This window comes from Seriola aureovittata, chromosome 3 (assembly GCF_021018895.1).
Source record: "Seriola aureovittata isolate HTS-2021-v1 ecotype China chromosome 3, ASM2101889v1, whole genome shotgun sequence".
Lineage (NCBI taxonomy): Eukaryota > Metazoa > Chordata > Actinopteri > Carangiformes > Carangidae > Seriola > Seriola aureovittata.
Genome location: NC_079366.1, coordinates 29031380 through 29050972, shown reverse-complemented (window position 1 = coordinate 29050972; position 19593 = coordinate 29031380). Strand labels below are relative to the sequence as shown.

General features: G+C 43.9%; 1 protein-coding gene across 1 annotated transcript in view; it reads right to left on the bottom strand.

Annotated features, from left to right (window-relative positions):
• LOC130165502 (slit homolog 1 protein-like) overlaps positions 1 to 19593 on the bottom strand; it is a 63263-nt gene that overhangs the window by 2104 nt on the left and 41566 nt on the right. The window contains exons 15-37 of the mRNA XM_056370830.1: positions 19446 to 19469; positions 19049 to 19193; positions 18621 to 18695; positions 18347 to 18490; positions 17174 to 17317; positions 16883 to 17049; positions 16608 to 16746; positions 16227 to 16295; positions 15292 to 15363; positions 14831 to 14902; positions 14508 to 14579; positions 12017 to 12180; positions 9268 to 9392; positions 8811 to 8905; positions 7808 to 7947; positions 7604 to 7697; positions 7280 to 7417; positions 6828 to 7056; positions 6555 to 6685; positions 2110 to 2264; positions 1806 to 2017; positions 988 to 1112; positions 625 to 833 (exon numbers count right to left, since the gene is read on the bottom strand). Coding sequence (XP_056226805.1) covers positions 625 to 833; positions 988 to 1112; positions 1806 to 2017; positions 2110 to 2264; positions 6555 to 6685; positions 6828 to 7056; positions 7280 to 7417; positions 7604 to 7697; positions 7808 to 7947; positions 8811 to 8905; positions 9268 to 9392; positions 12017 to 12180; positions 14508 to 14579; positions 14831 to 14902; positions 15292 to 15363; positions 16227 to 16295; positions 16608 to 16746; positions 16883 to 17049; positions 17174 to 17317; positions 18347 to 18490; positions 18621 to 18695; positions 19049 to 19193; positions 19446 to 19469 — 2940 coding nt within the window. The remainder of the gene's footprint in view (positions 1 to 624; positions 834 to 987; positions 1113 to 1805; positions 2018 to 2109; positions 2265 to 6554; positions 6686 to 6827; positions 7057 to 7279; positions 7418 to 7603; positions 7698 to 7807; positions 7948 to 8810; positions 8906 to 9267; positions 9393 to 12016; positions 12181 to 14507; positions 14580 to 14830; positions 14903 to 15291; positions 15364 to 16226; positions 16296 to 16607; positions 16747 to 16882; positions 17050 to 17173; positions 17318 to 18346; positions 18491 to 18620; positions 18696 to 19048; positions 19194 to 19445; positions 19470 to 19593) is intronic.

Below are 19593 nucleotides of genomic sequence, written 5' to 3'. Positions count from 1 at the left end.
GGTTTTTGGTTCTTAAAACCACAAATATATCTTCTCATGGATCAACACTTCAAATAAAACACAGAAGAAGAAGAAAATATGGAGCTTTAATTCGTCCAGGCCTCATCAGTTAAAGGGCATCAGTGTTAATTTGGTCAACAGAAAGTATGATGGAAAAAATGTGTTGTTTTTCACATTTACAAGATACTGAGGTCTGTGGATTTTATTTTTGAAACTAGGTTTTGTTTTTTCTTTGTTTTTGTGATTTGGATGAACTGGCCTTTTCGATTTTGATGAAAAAAACATTTTGACAGTTTTTCAGTTTATCACCAAAGCTGCAATTTGCCACTGTTTTGACAAATTGTACCGTGTCATCTGTGCAGCAGACGAAAAGTAAAATATCTTCACATTGGGAAAATTGATTTTGTACTTTTACAGCAAAGTAAGCTGCGGATTCAAGTAGTGCTAAAAATTATAATATCATAATGAAATAAACACTTTTGTTTTATTGTTGTTATCTTAAATACACATAACTGCTGACTGTCAGACGACATCAACTCTCATCGAGTTTGACAATGTCTACAACTTCCTCCATGATGTGTCTCTATTTCTATGACATGGTCATGATCCGGCGTCCGTCCTCACCTATATCACAGCTCTCTCCGGTGTATCCCTGCTCGCAGACGCAGCGCTCTCCTTCCTCCGTCTCCTGACACTGGCCGTGCAGACACTGCAGACCCTGACAGGACCCCGCCGGCTCCCCCTGCAGGTTACACAGCGCGCCGCGGTATCCCGCCTCGCAGTCGCAGCGGTACGTTTGCGCATCCAGCACCACGCACACGCCGTTCACACACCTGGACAAAAAAAAAAACAAAACGATTTATAAATGTGGCATTAACCCTTTTACTGTTAATGAGGAATGACATTTGTGAAGAGGACGGATTTCAAACTAAAGTGCACGATTTGTACAACATCTGAAATGTCTTCAAATGCCACAACACCACTCACTTGCTGCCTTCACATGGAGAGACACCGGTTGCCGTGGTGACGACATCCATTCCAGAGAGGCCTCCCGCTATTGGCTGGTCACAGTGTTGGCCCGTCCAGCCCGTCTGACAGTGACACTGGGGGCCCTGAGAGAAAAGACATGCTTACTGCTTCACTCTACCCATTATCAGGGAGAAGAAAAATCACAACACATGACAGTGAGCAAAATAAATATATATTTATAGAAAAGATCAGTAACCTTCTCCTCTTCTTCCTCCTTTATTCTGTCCCTCAAAGCTTTTCTCCTTTGGCAAAACATATCAGGAGAATGGAGAACTCCTCAAAAAAATGAAATGCTATGACTTGCTATAAGAAATAAAAAAAACATTGAAGTGTTGCTCCTGATACGTTTTAAACCAATCTCTTCGATCCAAACATTCGAGCAAAGATAAACAGGGAATAAATACAATTTTGACATTGAGGTGACATTCAGGGACAATCTAAACAAAAACTCACTTCCCTCAGAATGAAAAGTGTGTGTAAGAAGTGTCTGAAATAGTTAACAGAAAATTGTACGTCTCCTTGAGGGAGCTTCGCTTCAACAGCTTTCTTAAGCCCCTTCAACACCAATGAATCATGGTCTGAATGTCTCGTTGTTGCTGACCATGTTCCTCCCTTCATGGCCACAGTTCACCATCCAATAATGGCGACTTCCAGCAGGATAATGCTCCGTGTCACAGAGAACTGAGGCTGTTTGAGAGCAAACGGGAGGAGCTGCCTACGGTAAGGTGTTCCTAATAAAGTGCTCGGTGAGCGGATGCCGGCCGTGTGTCTCCTACCTGTGCGGCGTTGGGTTGGCAGATGCCGTGGAGGCAGTAGAGTTTGCGGCAGGCCTGACAGCCCGGCACCACCCCGGGCTTCATGTGGCTGCGGGTGAAGTCCTGCAGCTCGTGGTTGATGTACAGATTCCTGATGCAGCCGTGGAAACTGGACATGTTGAGGGTCTGAGAGGAGAGACCCAGAGAGGCGGGCATCACCTCCTCCGGCATACCTGGACAGACAGACGATCGACCACGTGAGACATTTCTGCGTCGATGAATAGAACCGCTCCAGGTGTATTTTACTCTCCACTTCTGCTCTTACCTCCCACGTACAGAGGGGCCTCCCCTGCCGCCAGCTGGCTCCGCCCCTGACTGTCCAGAGTCATCGGCTCTCCTCCGTCCACAGACAGGTTCACCATCCGGTTAAAGGTCACCAGCTCTACTGTGTGGAAACGCCCGTCGTTCACCGTCTCCGTGCTGAGGCAGTAACACGCACATTTTAGATTCAGTTTCCGAATGAAGAAGAAGATTTTTGTCTGGAATTAAAATTTATATTCAGTCTAACCTCTTAACACCTTGTAGTGATTTTTACTTTTACCATCACCGCTCCCATTAACACAAAACAACGCTGTGTGAAACACCCCGACGCCTGAGCAAGGTTTTCTTTTATTTTCAGGATTGCACTTGGCACTAAAACGCACCCATGACACCTTGTAAACTCAAAGAGAAGAAAAAAGATGTGAAGGGCAATAACACCACTTTAAAGTAAAATGGTAGATGGTAAATGGCTTCATTTGTGTCGCCCTTTTATCCATTGCACTTTACAATTTGCCCGTCATTCTCCCATTCACACACACACACACACACACCAACGTCAAGGCGCTGGTCACACTATCAGGAGCAATTTGGGGTTCAGTGTCTGGACCAGGGACATTTTGACAGGAGGAGCTGGGAATCGAATCTCTAACCCTGTCATCAGTGGACGACCTGCTCCACCTCCTCGGCTTTTTGGGTATCGACCAAAATGCATCTGTAGCAGGTAAAATGCCGAAGAATGAAAGGTGGCGGTGAATGAATGAATATTTAAGAACCTCGGCTTCTTTTCTTAAATGAAAAAACTTGCTATATTACTACGAATAAGGTATCGGTACCAAAACTTATATTAAATTGGACTTGGTTCTAGATTTAAACAAACATTACTAAGTGCATGAAACAAGATTTGACCACTAGAGGGCAGAGTAACTCTAAACACAAAGTGACAAACGCACAGCTCCGTGTATATCTTAGAAATTTGTTTGCCCTTCTGTCTTGTCCCACGTTTCCTGTGTTCTCTCAGCCAGTTACATTTGGAAATGTGTTTGTATCCTCATGGTTAATGTCAAATATTTACCTCCCTCTCAGCTCTGGTGTGGTTCCCTCCAACTCCTGAGAAACATATGTATGTCATAAAGCTCGTATGTGCTGCGTTTCCCACGCTTTCTGTCCTTTGGTGCTGAGCAGGTAGCTACGCTAGCTTGAGGTTTGGGGCCGAAACAATGAACCTGCTCCAGAATCGGGAGTTAATCCTCAGTTTTTAAGCACAAGTTGAAACTATGTCAATGGCCTTGTTAGTTTGGTAAAACAGTGTGATAAACATTCCCACCAACTTCCTTCTGTTGACGACTGTTGCAATATTCAATTTTCCTTAAGTGCTCCCATCCACCTCTCTTCTACCAATCACACACACCAATCACTCTCTTTACATTTCTAATGATCGTCACTCGTTCTTCAGTCTTTTTTGCTACCTCGCAATCCCAATCTGCTCTTCTTTGCAGCTGTTTATCACACATATAGCTTCAGTGTGTGTGTGTGTGTGTGTGTATGTGTGTGTGTGTGTGTGTGTGTGTGTGTGTGTGTGTGTGTGTGTGAGAGTGGCTGCCAGCTGGCTGAGCCTCCTCCTTAACAGTGAACCATCCAAACATTTAAGCACTCGACACCCGATCAAGTGGACACTCAGCTTAAAGTGTCCTCTGGCTGCGTCTGTGATTAAACCACATGGCCGACGTCGTCTGTCCACATTCCCAAATGCTGCAGGATCCTCTCTGAGCAACAGCTTGGATCATGCACAAACACGCTCTGAGCCACGTTGCTGGGCTACAGTCAGCTGAGAGGCTGCTGGGAGTCCAGTGGATCACTCCGCTCAATCAGCACTCAACTTTCAAAAGCTGAAGAGGACAACTCACTAATCAATCTGCGGCTACTGGCTGGAGTCTCATTGTTAAAGGTCCCATCCAGTGTAAAGGTCTGTGTCCATGTGTAGTGTGATTATAGATCAGGTCTAGCTTCTATATTAATACTGTGAAAGTATCAAAGCCTCAGTCCACAGAGAAATGCACACAGCCTGTATTCAGAAACTGAGCCTTAAAACCAGCCGTCAGGACTTCTGGAACTTTGTGATGTCACAACAAAGCAGTCACCAAGCCCCGCCCACCTGGACCCACCATCCAAACCTTGCAGGATTTGGTTTCTCTGAGTGTTTTTACCTGAAATCTGCTATATTTTTATTGGATCACTCAGAGAACAGTGAGCCAATCAGAAGAGAGGCTCAGAGCCTCCTCTCTGCACAAATATATCTTCTCATGGATCAAAACTTAAAATAAAACACAGAAGAAGAAGAAAATATGGAGCTTTTAAATATAATGTGAAACATGGTCAGATACAGCATGCAGCCGTCATGACCCTCACACAGACAAATCCAGTGTAGCTCAGCGCTAACAATTTATTTTAAACCAGTGGGGCTTTTATTAAGGAACTGAAACTTCTCATCCAGTGTGTGTTCACTACTTGCCTCTATACGACTCTGTTTGTGTGTGTGTATATATATATATATATATATATATATATATATATATATATATATACCAGAGAGCATGTCAACGTGGCCTTGAGCGAGCCACTGAACCTCCAACTGCTCCTGATGCTGCGCCATCACTGTGTGAATGTGTGTGTGAATGGGTGAAAGAGACATTGTGAGGCGCTTTGAGTGGTCGATAGACTACAAAAAGCGCTGTATAAATGCAGTCCATCTGCTCACTGAAAGAGTTTCAATAAAAACTGAACAATTTAACCTTCACACAGGTAGGACTCACTGTAGGTCTGTTGTGTTAGACCGTGTTAGATTTAATTACATTTAGCTACTACAATGCCAGCTGAATGCATATTATAGACTTCCATTTAGCATTAATTTGAAATACATTTTACAGTGCACATATTTTGACCACTTTTCATAGTGGACTGGACATGTGAGAGAGTGTGTGTGTGTGTGTGTGTGTTGTGTGTGTGTGTGTGTGTGTGTGTGTGTGTGTGTGAGAGTGGCTGCCAGCTGGCTGAGCCTCCTCCTTAACAGTGAACCATCCAAACATTTAAGCACTCGACACCCGATCAAGTGGACACTCAGCTTAAAGTGTCCTCTGGCTGCGTCTGTGATTAAACCACATGGCCGACGTCGTCTGTCCACATTCCCAAATGCTGCAGGATCCTCTCTGAGCAACAGCTTGGATCATGCACAAACACGCTCTGAGCCACGTTGCTGGGCTACAGTCAGCTGAGAGGCTGCTGGGAGTCCAGTGGATCACTCCGCTCAATCAGCACTCAACTTTCAAAAGCTGAAGAGGACAACTCACTAATCAATCTGCGGCTACTGGCTGGAGTCTCATTGTTAAAGGTCCCATCCAGTGTAAAGGTCTGTGTCCATGTGTAGTGTGATTATAGATCAGGTCTAGCTTCTATATTAATACTGTGAAAGTATCAAAGCCTCAGTCCACAGAGAAATGCACACAGCCTGTATTCAGAAACTGAGCCTTAAAACCAGCCGTCAGGACTTCTGGAACTTTGTGATGTCACAACAAAGCAGTCACCAAGCCCCGCCCACCTGGACCCACCATCCAAACCTTGCAGGATTTGGTTTCTCTGAGTGTTTTTACCTGAAATCTGCTATATTTTTATTGGATCACTCAGAGAACAGTGAGCCAATCAGAAGAGAGGCTCAGAGCCTCCTCTCTGCACAAATATATCTTCTCATGGATCAAAACTTAAAATAAAACACAGAAGAAGAAGAAAATATGGAGCTTTTAAATATAATGTGAAACATGGTCAGATACAGCATGCAGCCGTCATGACCCTCACACAGACAAATCCACTGTAGCTCAGCGCTAACAATTTATTTTAAACCAGTGGGGCTTTTATTAAGGAACTGAAACTTCTCATCCAGTGTGTGTTCACTACTTGCCTCTATACGACTCTGTTTGTGTGTGTGTATATATATATATATATATATATATATATATATATATATATACCAGAGAGCATGTCAACGTGGCCTTGAGCAAGCCACTGAACCTCCAACTACTCCTGATGCTGCGCCATCACTGTGTGAATGTGTGTGTGAATGGGTGAAAGAGACATTGTGAGGCGCTTTGAGTGGTCGATAGACTACAAAAAGCGCTGTATAAATGCAGTCCATCTGCTCACTGAAAGAGTTTCAATAAAAACTGAACAATTTAACCTTCACACAGGTAGGACTCACTGTAGGTCTGTTGTGTTAGACCGTGTTAGATTTAATTACATTTAGCTACTACAATGCCAGCTGAATGCATATTATAGACTTCCATTTAGCATTAATTTGAAATACATTTTACAGTGCACATATTTTGACCACTTTTCATAGTGGACTGGACATGTGAGAGAGTGTGTGTGTGTGTGTGTGTGTGTGTGTGTGTGTGTATCTACCTGTAGATAGCAGTGGCAGGCTGGTTGCCAGGGTCGTAGGTAACCCTGACATGACCCTGGTGGAGCTCCACAGCGATTGGCTCGTCGTCTCCGTTATAGAGCAAGATACCGTTGTCCTCTGCTGTCGACACCTGAAAACACACACACACACACACACACACACATAAAAACACACCGATCAGAGTCTGTGTGTGTATCTACTAATATTTCATCTTCATCACTCTTCAGTGCCGGTCACACACAGATCGTGTCCCTGGCTCCAGGCTTCCTCACCTGCAGTGTGATGTTGGCTTGAGGCCAGTTCTTGACGTCTTGAAGCTGAACATAAGAATCTCTGTTGACGAAATTGACGCCGACCAGCTTCTCGCAGCTCTGACCCTCGAAGCCTGGCAGACACTGACACACCGCTGCCCCTGTCTTCTCCACGCAGGGGGCGCCGTTCTGACACTCGGCCAGCTGGCAGGGTGACGGGGGAGCGAGGGCCGCATCACAGAACTCTCCACTGATGGCGAAAAACAAGACATCAGAGAGAGGAGATCAGAAAGTGCCTCACATCTGCAGCATTAAGGCCAGTTTATAATAATAATAAAAACATGTTACCCCATGTTAAAATGTGGTTTTGAATCAAGGTACAAGATACATCCCCAGTTTCCAAGGTAAAATATCAGTGTCTCCTACGTTCCTAGTGTTCCCAGTTCTCCCAGTTCTCCCAGTACTCCCAGTACCTGTATCCCTGTGGACAGTCGCAGCTGTAGCCATCCAGATGGTCGACACACTGAGCTCCGTTCTGACAGCGATGATCAACACACTCGTTATAATCTATACTGCATTCTGGCCCCACCCAGCCTGGGATACACACACACCTGGAACACACACACACACACACACACACACACACACATGTTGTAGGATTTTGGGGAGGCAACGCAGATCTCAGCAAAATTTACCTTTGTATTTGTTTATGTTTGTCAATTCGTTAATCTCATCTGAGATCTGAAACTTTGCTGAGACTGGTAGTGATGAAGTGAGAGGTGTGTGTGTGTTGTCACCTGGGGCCGGTAGGAGAGCTGATGCAGGTAGACTGATGCTGACAGGGGTTTCTACCTGGAGAACACACACCTTCCTCTTCCTCACAAAACAGACCTGGGAAGGAGAGGAGACAAAGAGGGATTATGTGAAACAGTTTGCACGTACTTTAACCACGAGAGGTAAGTTCTCCTCTAGTTACGCCTAGAACGGATCAGCTGTCGCACCTGTGTACTTTGGAGGACACAAGCAGGTGTAGTTGCCAACTCCGTCCACGCAGGTGGCGCCGTTCTCACATCCGTGGTCCTGACAGTCATCCACATTCACCTCGCAGAAAGTGCCGTGGAAACCGAAGGCGCACGCACAGCTAAATGAGGAACAGACATAAACAAATATTCACAGGAACATGAACAATGAAAAACTAGCTGTTAGCCTTCAACTCGCTAAACTCACAAAAGGCTACACCTGCGTAAAATCATTTTATATGTACTGTATATGCTACAGCATTCCTATATTACATGTATTTTATAACTGTATGTTACATTTTTGCATGCTAACAACATGCCCACCATAATAACAGTAAGAGTAGGTTAGCATGTCAGCTAGCATGTTAACATCATTTCCAATATGATGACAGTTAGCATTAAACATTTAGCTTGCCAATATACTAATGAGAGTATGTTAACCTGCGTAAATTTGCAAAGTGTAACATGTAACATGTAACATGTAACATGTACGTATAACCTGCCAACATGTGAACATGTAAACATTAGAGGGGCTATTTGTAAGTTTTCTCTGCTGCTGCTACTCACAACATATCTTCAAGACTGGTAAGGAAACAGCTGTTAGTGCTAACGTTAGCTATGTAGCAACAGCAAAACTCACAAATAGCTCCTTTAATCTCAAAGTATCGCCGAAGGTAACAGGACTTCAGACATTATTTTTACCATATCCTGTCATAAACAGAAATCTTAAGAGTAGTCTGAGGATCTCCATGACCATGAATGTCGTGGGGTTGTCGAAGTATTTCAGTCAGCCTGCTAGCATGGCTAAAATCAGCCAAGACTAAAACAGGAAGGAGAAATATAAGGTAGCTAAATAAGCAACAACCACCTGACTGTCTTAAATTTCTTTACTTTTGTTGATTAAGTTTGATCAGATTTTGTACAGACACTGGGCGTCTCTCTTATTGTGTCCATCATCATCTACATCAGCTTTAGGACTTGTTACCTGAATCCTCTGGTCTGCTCGTCGCTCAGGCAGCTTCCTCCGTTGGTGCAGGGATTACTTACACAAGCGTCAACTGGAGTCTCACAGTGTTTACCCTGAAGTATCACACACACACACACACACACACACACACTGAATACAGAGCATATTTTTGACGGGCGCACATTAGATCTGGTCATCTGAGTAATTTGAAGGGATTATGAGAGACAGATGTGGGCTCAAAATAATCACTGACAACACGCAAACACACATGAAATATTGGATCAGCGGTTTTAAACATTCAGCTGTGGGTGTGTGTAAATGGATTGGTGTGTGTCTTTTGATTGGATGACTCAAAGGTGCCGACAAAAACAGACAAACGTGCTAACTAGATCACGCGAGCCTCTCTGCAGCACGCATAACACACACACACACACACACACACAACACACACACACACGCACACACAGTTGCATACCGTGAATCCAGCTTTGCAGGTGCAGGTGAACGGTTGTGTGTGGTGGACTTGGCAGACGCCCTGGTTCTGGCAGGGGGAGGACATACATGGACTACATTTGGCCTGAACAGATGCTTCTACAGGACCTGATAAAACACACACACACACACACACACACACACACACACACACACACACACACACACACACACAAAGACGCCAGTTAGGGACTTTAACATCTTTCAAGTCATTAAGAAGACATGAAGTGACGGACACAGAAAATTGTGGCACGATCTGGAGCCTGAAAAAGGAACAAACCTGAACATTTTATTGACGTTATAAATTTTTAAATGTGTGGATTTATCTGTATTTGTTATGACAATTAAAATGAGTAAAAATTGGATTGGATAAATCAAACAAAAATCTGGTTGAAAATTGGATTCTAAAAATACTATTTGCAGCACATCATTTGAAGCTCATCTGTGTCTTAATTGCTCCACTGTGGCAAAAAAACAAACACTTTTTGTTTTTGACACATGACTTGTGTTTGGCCTTGAAGGCAGCACCTGGTTGAGTGGGACCTGAATCTGACTGACAGCAGGTCCGTCACTTCACAGAGAGGCTGTGGAGGGATCTCAAGATGTCAGTCATGTGACAAGGAGACTGACAGCAGGCAGTAAACACAGATGTAGAGGAGGGTGGGGGGCATAACACAAATGTAATTTAAGAAGGAAAACCAATTATAAGATCATTTTAAATTCTGAAAAAATGACAAAAAATTATACACAGAAATTCAAGGTGCAAGGAGGAAGAAACTTGGGATGAAAATGAAATAATGAAAATTTATATTGTCACTGTGTTGTTGTTATTCGAACCCCCAGGAACATTAGCTTCCATGACAAGTCAGCAACCGGATGTTCACATGAACGTGCACCAGCATGACATCCGACAAATTCGATCGCTGCTTCTTTGCACTTGTTTTACTGTAAATTAGCAAGAAGAGGCGACATTCCCAACTGTGTGTCAAAACCAATAATAAATGGGAAATAAAATCACTCCACGATAGTTTTAACTTCTTCCGCTAACACAGAAAACATGTGGAGGCTCTGTGATGAGGAGAAGACGCTCCATCCTGTCTGCAGAAGGCTTCACGTGAGATGTCGGGGAAAGTTTAATTGCAGGGAGATTTCACGACGAATTTTACAGTGCTACAGTATTTGGATGTTTAAAAATACGACAATTAGCACCTGCGACGATACACCCAGGGCCTGATGAATAAAAAAAAAAAAGTCACTAATGGAAAGTTCACAGTATATTCACACCATAAAGAGAGTGGCATCGAATCCTTGAACCTGTGCTTTTCATTGGTGTCTCATACTTGAGATCCTAGTTGTTTTTACACCTTGAACTTTCTTTTTTTTTTGTCTTTTATTATTTCACAACTTCAATTCGCGGATGATTCATTTAGCTTTTTAAGCGACAGTTAAAAAAAAAACAGACTAAAAGCAAATCCCTGAGCACAGAAGTAAAACACTGAATAAAAAGATCACTCTCCGTGTTATCTCACAGCTAAATCAGCTCCGGTGCAGCTCGTTGTTTAAGAAGTCACTCAATGAGCTAAATGTAGATTAAAGCATGAGTGACATCTTATAATAATATAATCGTAAACCTTGTTCGTAAAGCACTTCTCTAACTGAAGAAGAAAGAAAAGAAAACAAGAAAGCAAAAGAAATGCAAAGAGATACAAACAAAGAGATCATCAAACACAGGAGATTAAAACTAAAAACAAAAGACTAGATTCAAGTCTGCACAAAGGCTTTTTATAGAATAATGTGTTAAAGATGTGATTTAAAGTTCCTCTCCAGACATGATTTAAACTATGTAAAGATTCTTTGATATGATTCATATTTAGTTTGACTTGGTTTTCCCACATGGGGCTGGAAGCTCATCTACTGCTACTTCCTCATTAAGAGATCAGGTCTTGTGCCCCGCCCACCACCACCTGCTGGCTCCAGGTGAGAGAACAGAGAGTGTCAAGGCAGTCAGAGGAGGAAACATCAGAGAGACTCAGCCACATGTTTGAGCCTCAGTCAGAACCAGAACATGAGACTAGCAGACGGATCAGAACCGTTGGCGCAGTTAGCATCTTTTATTTGTTTATGTTGTTTGTTAGCTTGTAGCTTGCAGTGGCTGACACAGTGTTCGTGGCTGTGCTAATACTAACTCTCTCTTTCTCTGTACTGACAAGATTTTAGCTCCGTCCCCACAAGTCGACAGGATTGGTTACTTAGGTTTGTGATGTCATTGGTTCGCTGCAGCTCCAAGGAGGAAACACTCAGTCATGGTGTTGACTGAGTGTTTCACTCATGATATGTCTTGTATTACATAACAAACATTAGAAAGAGTAAAGGCTTGATTTTCATCGGAGGAGGGTCTTTAAAAAATGAAAAGCTACTACAGATATTCCTTCAACTACAAAGGCCTGGTCCCCTTTTTTCACCTGAGAATGTCCAGCAGAGCACCAACCACCGATCTAAGGCAACGTCAGGAGTAATCAATCAAAGATATATTCTAAATCAAGGACAAAAGTAATCAAAGCATTTGTAAAATCAATATCACATCACTTTGATTTAGAAAGAACTTTTACGAACCAAAGTAAAAATATTTTCATTCTGGAACAAAGAGCAGAAATACAGATTAAACACAAGACATGAAACTGGCGCTGCTGTTTCATGCAAAGTTTTGTCAGGGAGGCTTCCTGCTGACTTACCCAGACACTGAAACTTGTCGGCGGGCGTGGTGAGCAGCAGCTTGCCCTCCATGCCACGGGGGCCGGCACAGCGGGCGATACCGGGCTCCTTGTAGCCGCTCTTCACCCAGTCTGACAGCCAGAGCAGGCGGCAGTCACAGTACAGAGGGTTGGCTCCGATCGCTCTGAAGGGATGAAAAGATAAAGAGTCAGCTCGCTGACAGACGGAGAGGATTTGTGGTGATTTGAAGGAGGTTTTGAAGGAAGGATGGGAGGAAAGAAGTGAATAAATTGAAAAGGTAGGAGGAAGGGAAGAAGTAAATTAAAGAGGAAAGGAGGTTGAATGAATGTAAATCAACCTCTCCTCGTGTTTTAAGAAGTAGCTCAATGATAAGGTTTCCTATCTTTCCTCAGAGGAGATTAGAACTCATTAAGATTTGGGTTTCCTTCACTGATCATATCAGAGAGCAAATGAACTGGGCTGTAGAGTGATTTATCTTCCCCTCTGACTGTGACTACATGGACACTTCATTTGACCAATTTGTGAAGAAATTTTGAACAAGAAAGAGCGGCAGGAAGTGAGGAAGGAATGAAAGTATTCAGGGAGAGACGGCAAAGAGAAGAGAGAGAAAGATGGAAGTGGAAAACAGCTGAGATAGAGGAAGTCGAGAGGAGAGGGAAACGGGAAGGAAGGACGGTTTATTGACCTTCATTAACATGCAACAATTTTCAAAGCCACAGGGTGGAGCTCTCAGACCACACACACACACACACACACACACACACACACACACACACACACACACACACACACACACACACACACTAATGATATTCATTTAAACCGGGTCAATTGATTCACTTGATAAGATTATCAGAGACAAATGTGGGATCAAATATCCCTCATCACATAATGCTCTCTCTCTCTCTCACTCACTCACTCACTCACACACACACAACACACACACACACACACACACACACACACACACACACACAGAACAAGGTCAGGATGTCTCGGAGTCATATGAGAGAATGTTCCAGTCGTACATCCATGAAACTCCACATCCAGTCTGTCGCTTGGCAAACAAGAGTCGTTATTGTCTTTATTTGATCTAATCGTCACGACAATCTTCCAGGAATTTGACACAAGCACAGTTTAAAGGACAATTAAAGCTTTAAGGTTTGATCAATCATTTCCAATCGCGTCTGATCAAATAGTATCACAAACAACAGGAATAAAAACCGGGACTACCAGGTCTTAGGGTGAAGAAAACAAACCTAGAATATTCCTTAAAGGAGCTATAAGTAAATTTTGCTATTGCTAATGTTAGCATTAACAGCTATTTACTTACCGAGATCTCCAACCATCATTGGACTTATAAAAAGCCGTTTGAGCAGCTACTTCAGCAGAATGGACACTACACTGACTCGGTATCGGAAAGTGACAAGACAGTCCAACCAGGCAGGTGCTAGCTAGTTAGCATGCTGACTTCAGTGGAGGAAAAGAAGTGAAAGAAATAGAACCAAAACAAGAGGGTTGCTTTCCACCTCTGGACACAGCTGTTTGTGAGTGAAAGGAATGAAGTTTGGTGCTGAACTCGAAACGTTTCTTCTAAACTGATAAGTAAACAGCTGTTAATGCTAACGTTAGCTATGTGGCTATAGCAAAACTTTGAAATAGCTGCTTTAAGTTGTGAAGGAGTGTTTATTTTTTTCTGTTGTTGTGTTGATACCTATAGGAACGTATGGAGTCAATCATCAAAAACTATGTACCTGAGCAGGTGATACGTAGCTTCACTGGACAAAAAAAAGGTCACGTTTTCTTTCACATTGTTCTTGTGGTGGGTGAAAACTGACAGCGAAAGCGATTCGTTTTTCTTGACAGCCTGAGAGTCGGCAGGATGTTATTTCAGAGATGATGTCATGTTTCACAGGACAAAAATAAAAATCCTTCCTCCCTCTATGTTCACATCCTTTCCCCTCCTCCTGTCTGCCATCATCTCTCCTTCTCCTCCCCTTCCTTATTCCTCTTCATCCTCAGCCTCCCCTCCACCATCCATCTCCCTCTCTCTCCTCCCTCCACACTTACTGTAGATCCACACATTGACTCACATGGGTCATGCTCGACTGAAGATGATTATACTGTATATGCAGACACACACACACACACACACACACACACAGATCAATAACGCCATGGGAAACGATGGATCTTTCCAGCTAATTCAATCCACCAGGCAGCCACTTTAAACCATTCATTCTCTGTGAACTGGACTCTATCTGACTGGAGCCATAAAGGCAGGAGAATGAACATGTATCACACACACACACACACACACACACACACACACACACACACACACACACACACACACACACACACACACACACACACAGACCTCATTCTGTCAGAGAGGACAGACCCTGCTGTCTGTTACACTCAGCTGGTGCCGTCGTTACGTACTTGCGTGTATGTGATGTTGAACTACATTTATATTTGAGAGCTTACAGGTGAGACAGCGAGGCCACGTCGCTGAAGATGCCCTGCTGCAGCTCGGAGATGTCGTTGCCATGGAGAGAGCTGAAAGACGAACACAGCCGTGGGGTCAAAAATGGTCAAACTGCAAACTCAGAGAGAGCTCAATGACTCTGACAGGCAGCAGGTCTCATTCAGCTCAACAACAGAGGAACATTTAAAGTCTAAATAACAGATGATGACTTGTAATAAAGCAAGGGGAAGGACAGTGACAAGTATGGTGTGTGTGTGTGTGTGTGTGTGTGTGTGTGTGTGTGTGTGTGTGTGTGTGTGTGTGTGTGTGCGTGGGAGCTCACAGCAGTCTCAGAGAGCGCAGGCCGCCTAGTGCCAGAGGAGGGATACAGCGGAGTGAGTTGTAACTGAGGATGCTGAAACGAGAAAACCACAACATAACGACGCGTAATTACAGATACACCCTGACCTGAAACCTCCAGCAGTTTAACGTCACATGATTCACATCATCATGAAGGACAGCTAAGAAATATAAAGTACACACTGTCACTGATGTCAGACACACAGAAATATCTACATTAAGTTCACTAGCGTTAGCTAACACTAGCCGCACTGCTGACCTTTCTGACCCCTGTTTAATTGTTTCTCTTGTTTGCAGGGTCATATCATTTTCTATTGTCTAGAAATCAATCGCTCTGAATTGAACTAAACGTCCATTACTAACACACTGTGGAGCCCGAGTTCAGCTTCGCTCTGACGTCCCAGTGTGTGAATATAATAATGTAGAAACAGAGACTGCACTCACAGCGTGGTGAGCTGGCTCATGTTGGAGAAGGAGTCGTCGGACAGGGAGCTGATTTTATTGTTGCTCAGATCTCTGCAGAGGCAAAAGTCAGTGCTGATCAAAATCCACACACACACACACACACACACACACACACACACACAAAATACATATATATGCTGCAGAGTCCCATTAGATACACAAACATGCTGCTATCTCCATAACACACACACACATTTTCCCATTAGAACATCTTATATGCTGCTCATCAGTGAGTTCAGCGGCTCACATGATGAAGTTTGTCTTTCTATTTGTGCGTGTGTGTGTGTGTGTGTGTGTGTGTGTTATTACGTGGATGTACAGTATGATGCTCCACAGATCTAAATACACAGTCCACAGCTCCCCCTGCTGGATTTGTTCAGAAATACAGCGAAGAAGGATATTTGTCTGCACAGGGAGGGTTAGTCACTTCCTGTATCCTTCCATCATGATCAATACCTCATTAAACATTAAAAATATAATAGAAAGAAATAAAATAAAACATTAAGTGGGAGGTTAATGTGCTGCCTTCCAGATATACTGCATATTAAACTGCAGCTCTGTTTATTTATAGTCCTGGAATTTTAAGGTACAAAAATGTCGGTGACTGATTGTGAAACAGTGAAACAAAGTCGTTATATTTCATATGTCGCTGTAATGGATGGTGATGGCATCTTCCCTGGTGACTCTTCTTCTGGTTTCCTCGGCCCTTTCCTTTCGCTCTGAGTCTGATCATCTGCACATGATTCACATGTTCAGACGGATTGATTGAAGTCCTAAGACTGACTACTGTCTACTTTGCTTCCTCTAAAGCCCAGTGTAGTTAAGAGACACACACACAAGATTTAGCACGTGTGTTAGCAGAGGCAGCAGAGCGCTGGTGTGCATAGAGATTTCAAGAAGACAAGTTTTCTTACACAAGCTGCAGGTATTTGAAGGTGGCCAACTCTTTGGGAACACTGGTGAACTGGTTTCCATCCAGATACCTGAGAGGATGACGGACAGACGAAACTCTTCACTTCTAAATCGTCCATCAAAGAAACTCTGAATAATACATCACCTATTCAAACATAATCACGTCTCTACTGCAGCAAAGCAACCAGAGCATTAATAGATTGATTTCAAATATAAATATAGAATAAAATATGACATAATATAACATAATTGTCACTTGTTTTACTGCTGTATTGTCTGTATAATACATCCTGTGCATGGTTTCATTTCCTGATTTCATCTGAGCTTATGTTGCTCACACACACCAACAGCAAATGTTGCTTTGGTTGTGTTTTGGGACTCACAGCTCGGTGACGTTGCGGGGCAGCCCCCTGGGCAGAGCCTGCAGGTGTTTGTTGCTGCAGCGCACCACCGTGTCCATACAGGTGCACTGGTTCGGACACTGAGGCCCGGGGGCACAGCTGCTGTCATCCAGCACAGAGCCTGATCACACACACACACACACACACACACACACACACACACACACAGGAAGAAGAAGTTTCACAGCTGAAAAGTAAATACTTCACAACTCCACCTGGTGTCCTCGTGTTTATATTTGAGTGTGTGCGCACTGTACCATCCTCGCAGCGGAAGTCGGGCACAGCGACGTCCTGCAGCGGGATCTCTCGGAGGAAGGCGGGGCCCTGGCAGCGAGGGTTTCCCGTCACAATCCGTCTGCTGCGAAGCCAAGCCCCAAACCAAGACAGACGGCAGTCGCAGTTGAACGGGTTTGCCAGGAGGTTCCTGGTGGATCGAAAGGTGAAGAGTACGAGATGAGGAAGACGACAAAGAAACAACAGAAACCGCGTGTGTGTGTGTGTGTGTGTGTGTGTGTGTGTGTGTCTGTATCTGTGCGAGTGTGACTGACAGTGTGGACAGGTTGGGCAGGGTGTCGAAGGCTCCGGGCAGGATGGTGCTCAGCTGGTTGTCGTACAGGGAGAGCAGCCTGACGTTGGTCAGACCTGTGAAGCTGCCGTTATGGATGCAGCTGATCCGGTTGTTCCTCAGCATCCTACACACACACACACACACACACACACACACACACACACACACACACACACACACACACACACACACACATATTACAAGCAGAAATCAAAACACCAAACATATATTCATCTGATCGTCTTGCCTGAAAATCAACAATTCCTAAAAGTTGCACTGATAATTAATTGTAATTTTAAATTAGTCGATATTTTCTTTGAGAAAATAACTTCTTACGATTCTCATGCTCACACTGTGATTATTACTGTTACTGAGGGATTGAAAGCTCAAAGTTAAAGGTATAATAAGGAACTTTTTCACATTAAAAAGTCTAAAAACAATAAGACCTATGTTATATAATTTCTTGAGTTGTGTACTGACATTAACCCAAATGTTCACATGAACCTTCAAGCCTACAGAAATACATAGAGTGATTTTAATCACAGTAACGTCTCCTGTCAGTGGCGTCAGTGCCAGTGTTGTGGTCGTTTGCCAGAAGCGTCAGAATTGAATTCTAATCCAGTTTTAAGCCACATTTTTATGATGATACACTTTCTAGATCTTTTGAAGGATTTTACTCATCAAACGTCTGGATCTGGAAGTTCTCACAGAAACAAGCTGAAACACTGGTTTTTAACATGAACCTGCTTTATTCTGTGTTTCCACCCGATTTAATCCCCTGGTGTGTTTGTGTCGGAGAGGTAACAGCAATGACTCCCTGCTACTTCAGAACATCTCCAAACTTCATCTGATTGCTTTGATTGAGAGCGACCTCTAGTGGCAGAAAACGACACATTGCGCTTTTAATTTGTTGATCTTTAAGTTTCCAGGTTCTCAGGATTCACTTTTAGTGCTACACTTTGTTGGCAGGATTTCTTTGTAAGTGTTTTACATCTGAAATTCATGTTACTTGTTTTATTACTTTCTGTCCCACAGAGGAACGACATTTCATTCAACTGTATATGAATTAATAACTAAACCCTCGTGTCGACGTTATTTTCTCTGCCTCTGAAACCGCAAAAAAAATGCGAGGACGAGAAGAAGGCGAGCTCACAGCATGCGCAGTCCCTCCATGCCTTTGAACATGCTCCCTCTGACGGACTCCAGGTGATTGGCCGTCAGGTGAAGCTCCACCGCCGAGGAGGCGCCTTCAAACGCTCCGTCCTCGATATCCGAGATCTTGTTGTTGCTCAAGTTGCTGGAGGGAAGGAAGGAGGACAAACACAGTGTGTGTCATGTGGGGGGAAGTCAACCTTGAAATATTGTAAGTTTTCTTTTCATGCAAGTTTATTTTTGAGGAAAGGCCTGAAGTTTTCAGAGCGACCTACATTTTCTTGAGCTGCGACAGGCCCTTGAACGCCCCGGTGGCCTCCAGCACGGAGAGGTCGTTGTTGTTGAGACGCCTGCGACGGTCACAGAGAGCGCACGACAAAAACATCATTAGCACAAGAGTCAGTTTGAAATGAGCGCGTTTGTCCAAGCGAGCGTGCAGCCATGCAGCAGGAGTCCGTACATACATGTCAGCATGGATATCCACGAGGTCACTGTGCACAGCGTGTGTGTGTGTGTGTGTGTGTGTGACTGCTGCACATTGTAACTGGAGCCATAGCAGCAAGACCAATATCATCAGCTGATACTGGCTGATCATGGATCAATCAATATAAATAGAAAGCCTTTTTTTGAGTATCGAATATCTGTTGTGCCTGTGTGTGTGTGTGTGTGTGTGTGTGTGTGTGTGTGTGTGTGTGTGTCTCACAGCTCTTCAGTGGAGGACGGCAGGTGTTCAGGGAACTTGGTGAGGCGGAGGTTGGAGCAGTCGACCACATTTGCCTCGCAGCGACATTTAGCGGGACACACCGGCTTACTGTTACACTCGTAGCTCTGACGTCTGTCCTCGGTGCCTGGACACACACACACACACACACACACACACACACACACACACACACACACACACACACACACACACACACACACACACACACACACACACACACACACACACACACACGGAGGACAAACAGATGAACTCGTGTGTGTCAAACTGCTTCAGATAGATATTAAGATCTAGCTCTATCTAGACACACACACGAACACACACACACACACACACACACAAATACACACATTCACAAACAAACACACATGATCACCTGGGATGTGGTACTGCTCTTTGGCTGTCGTGAAAAACAGAAGAAAGAAAACCACGTCAGTGAAAAGGTTTGGAGACTTTAAAGGAACAAACACACACACACACACACACACACACACACACACACACACACACACACTGGTCCTCAC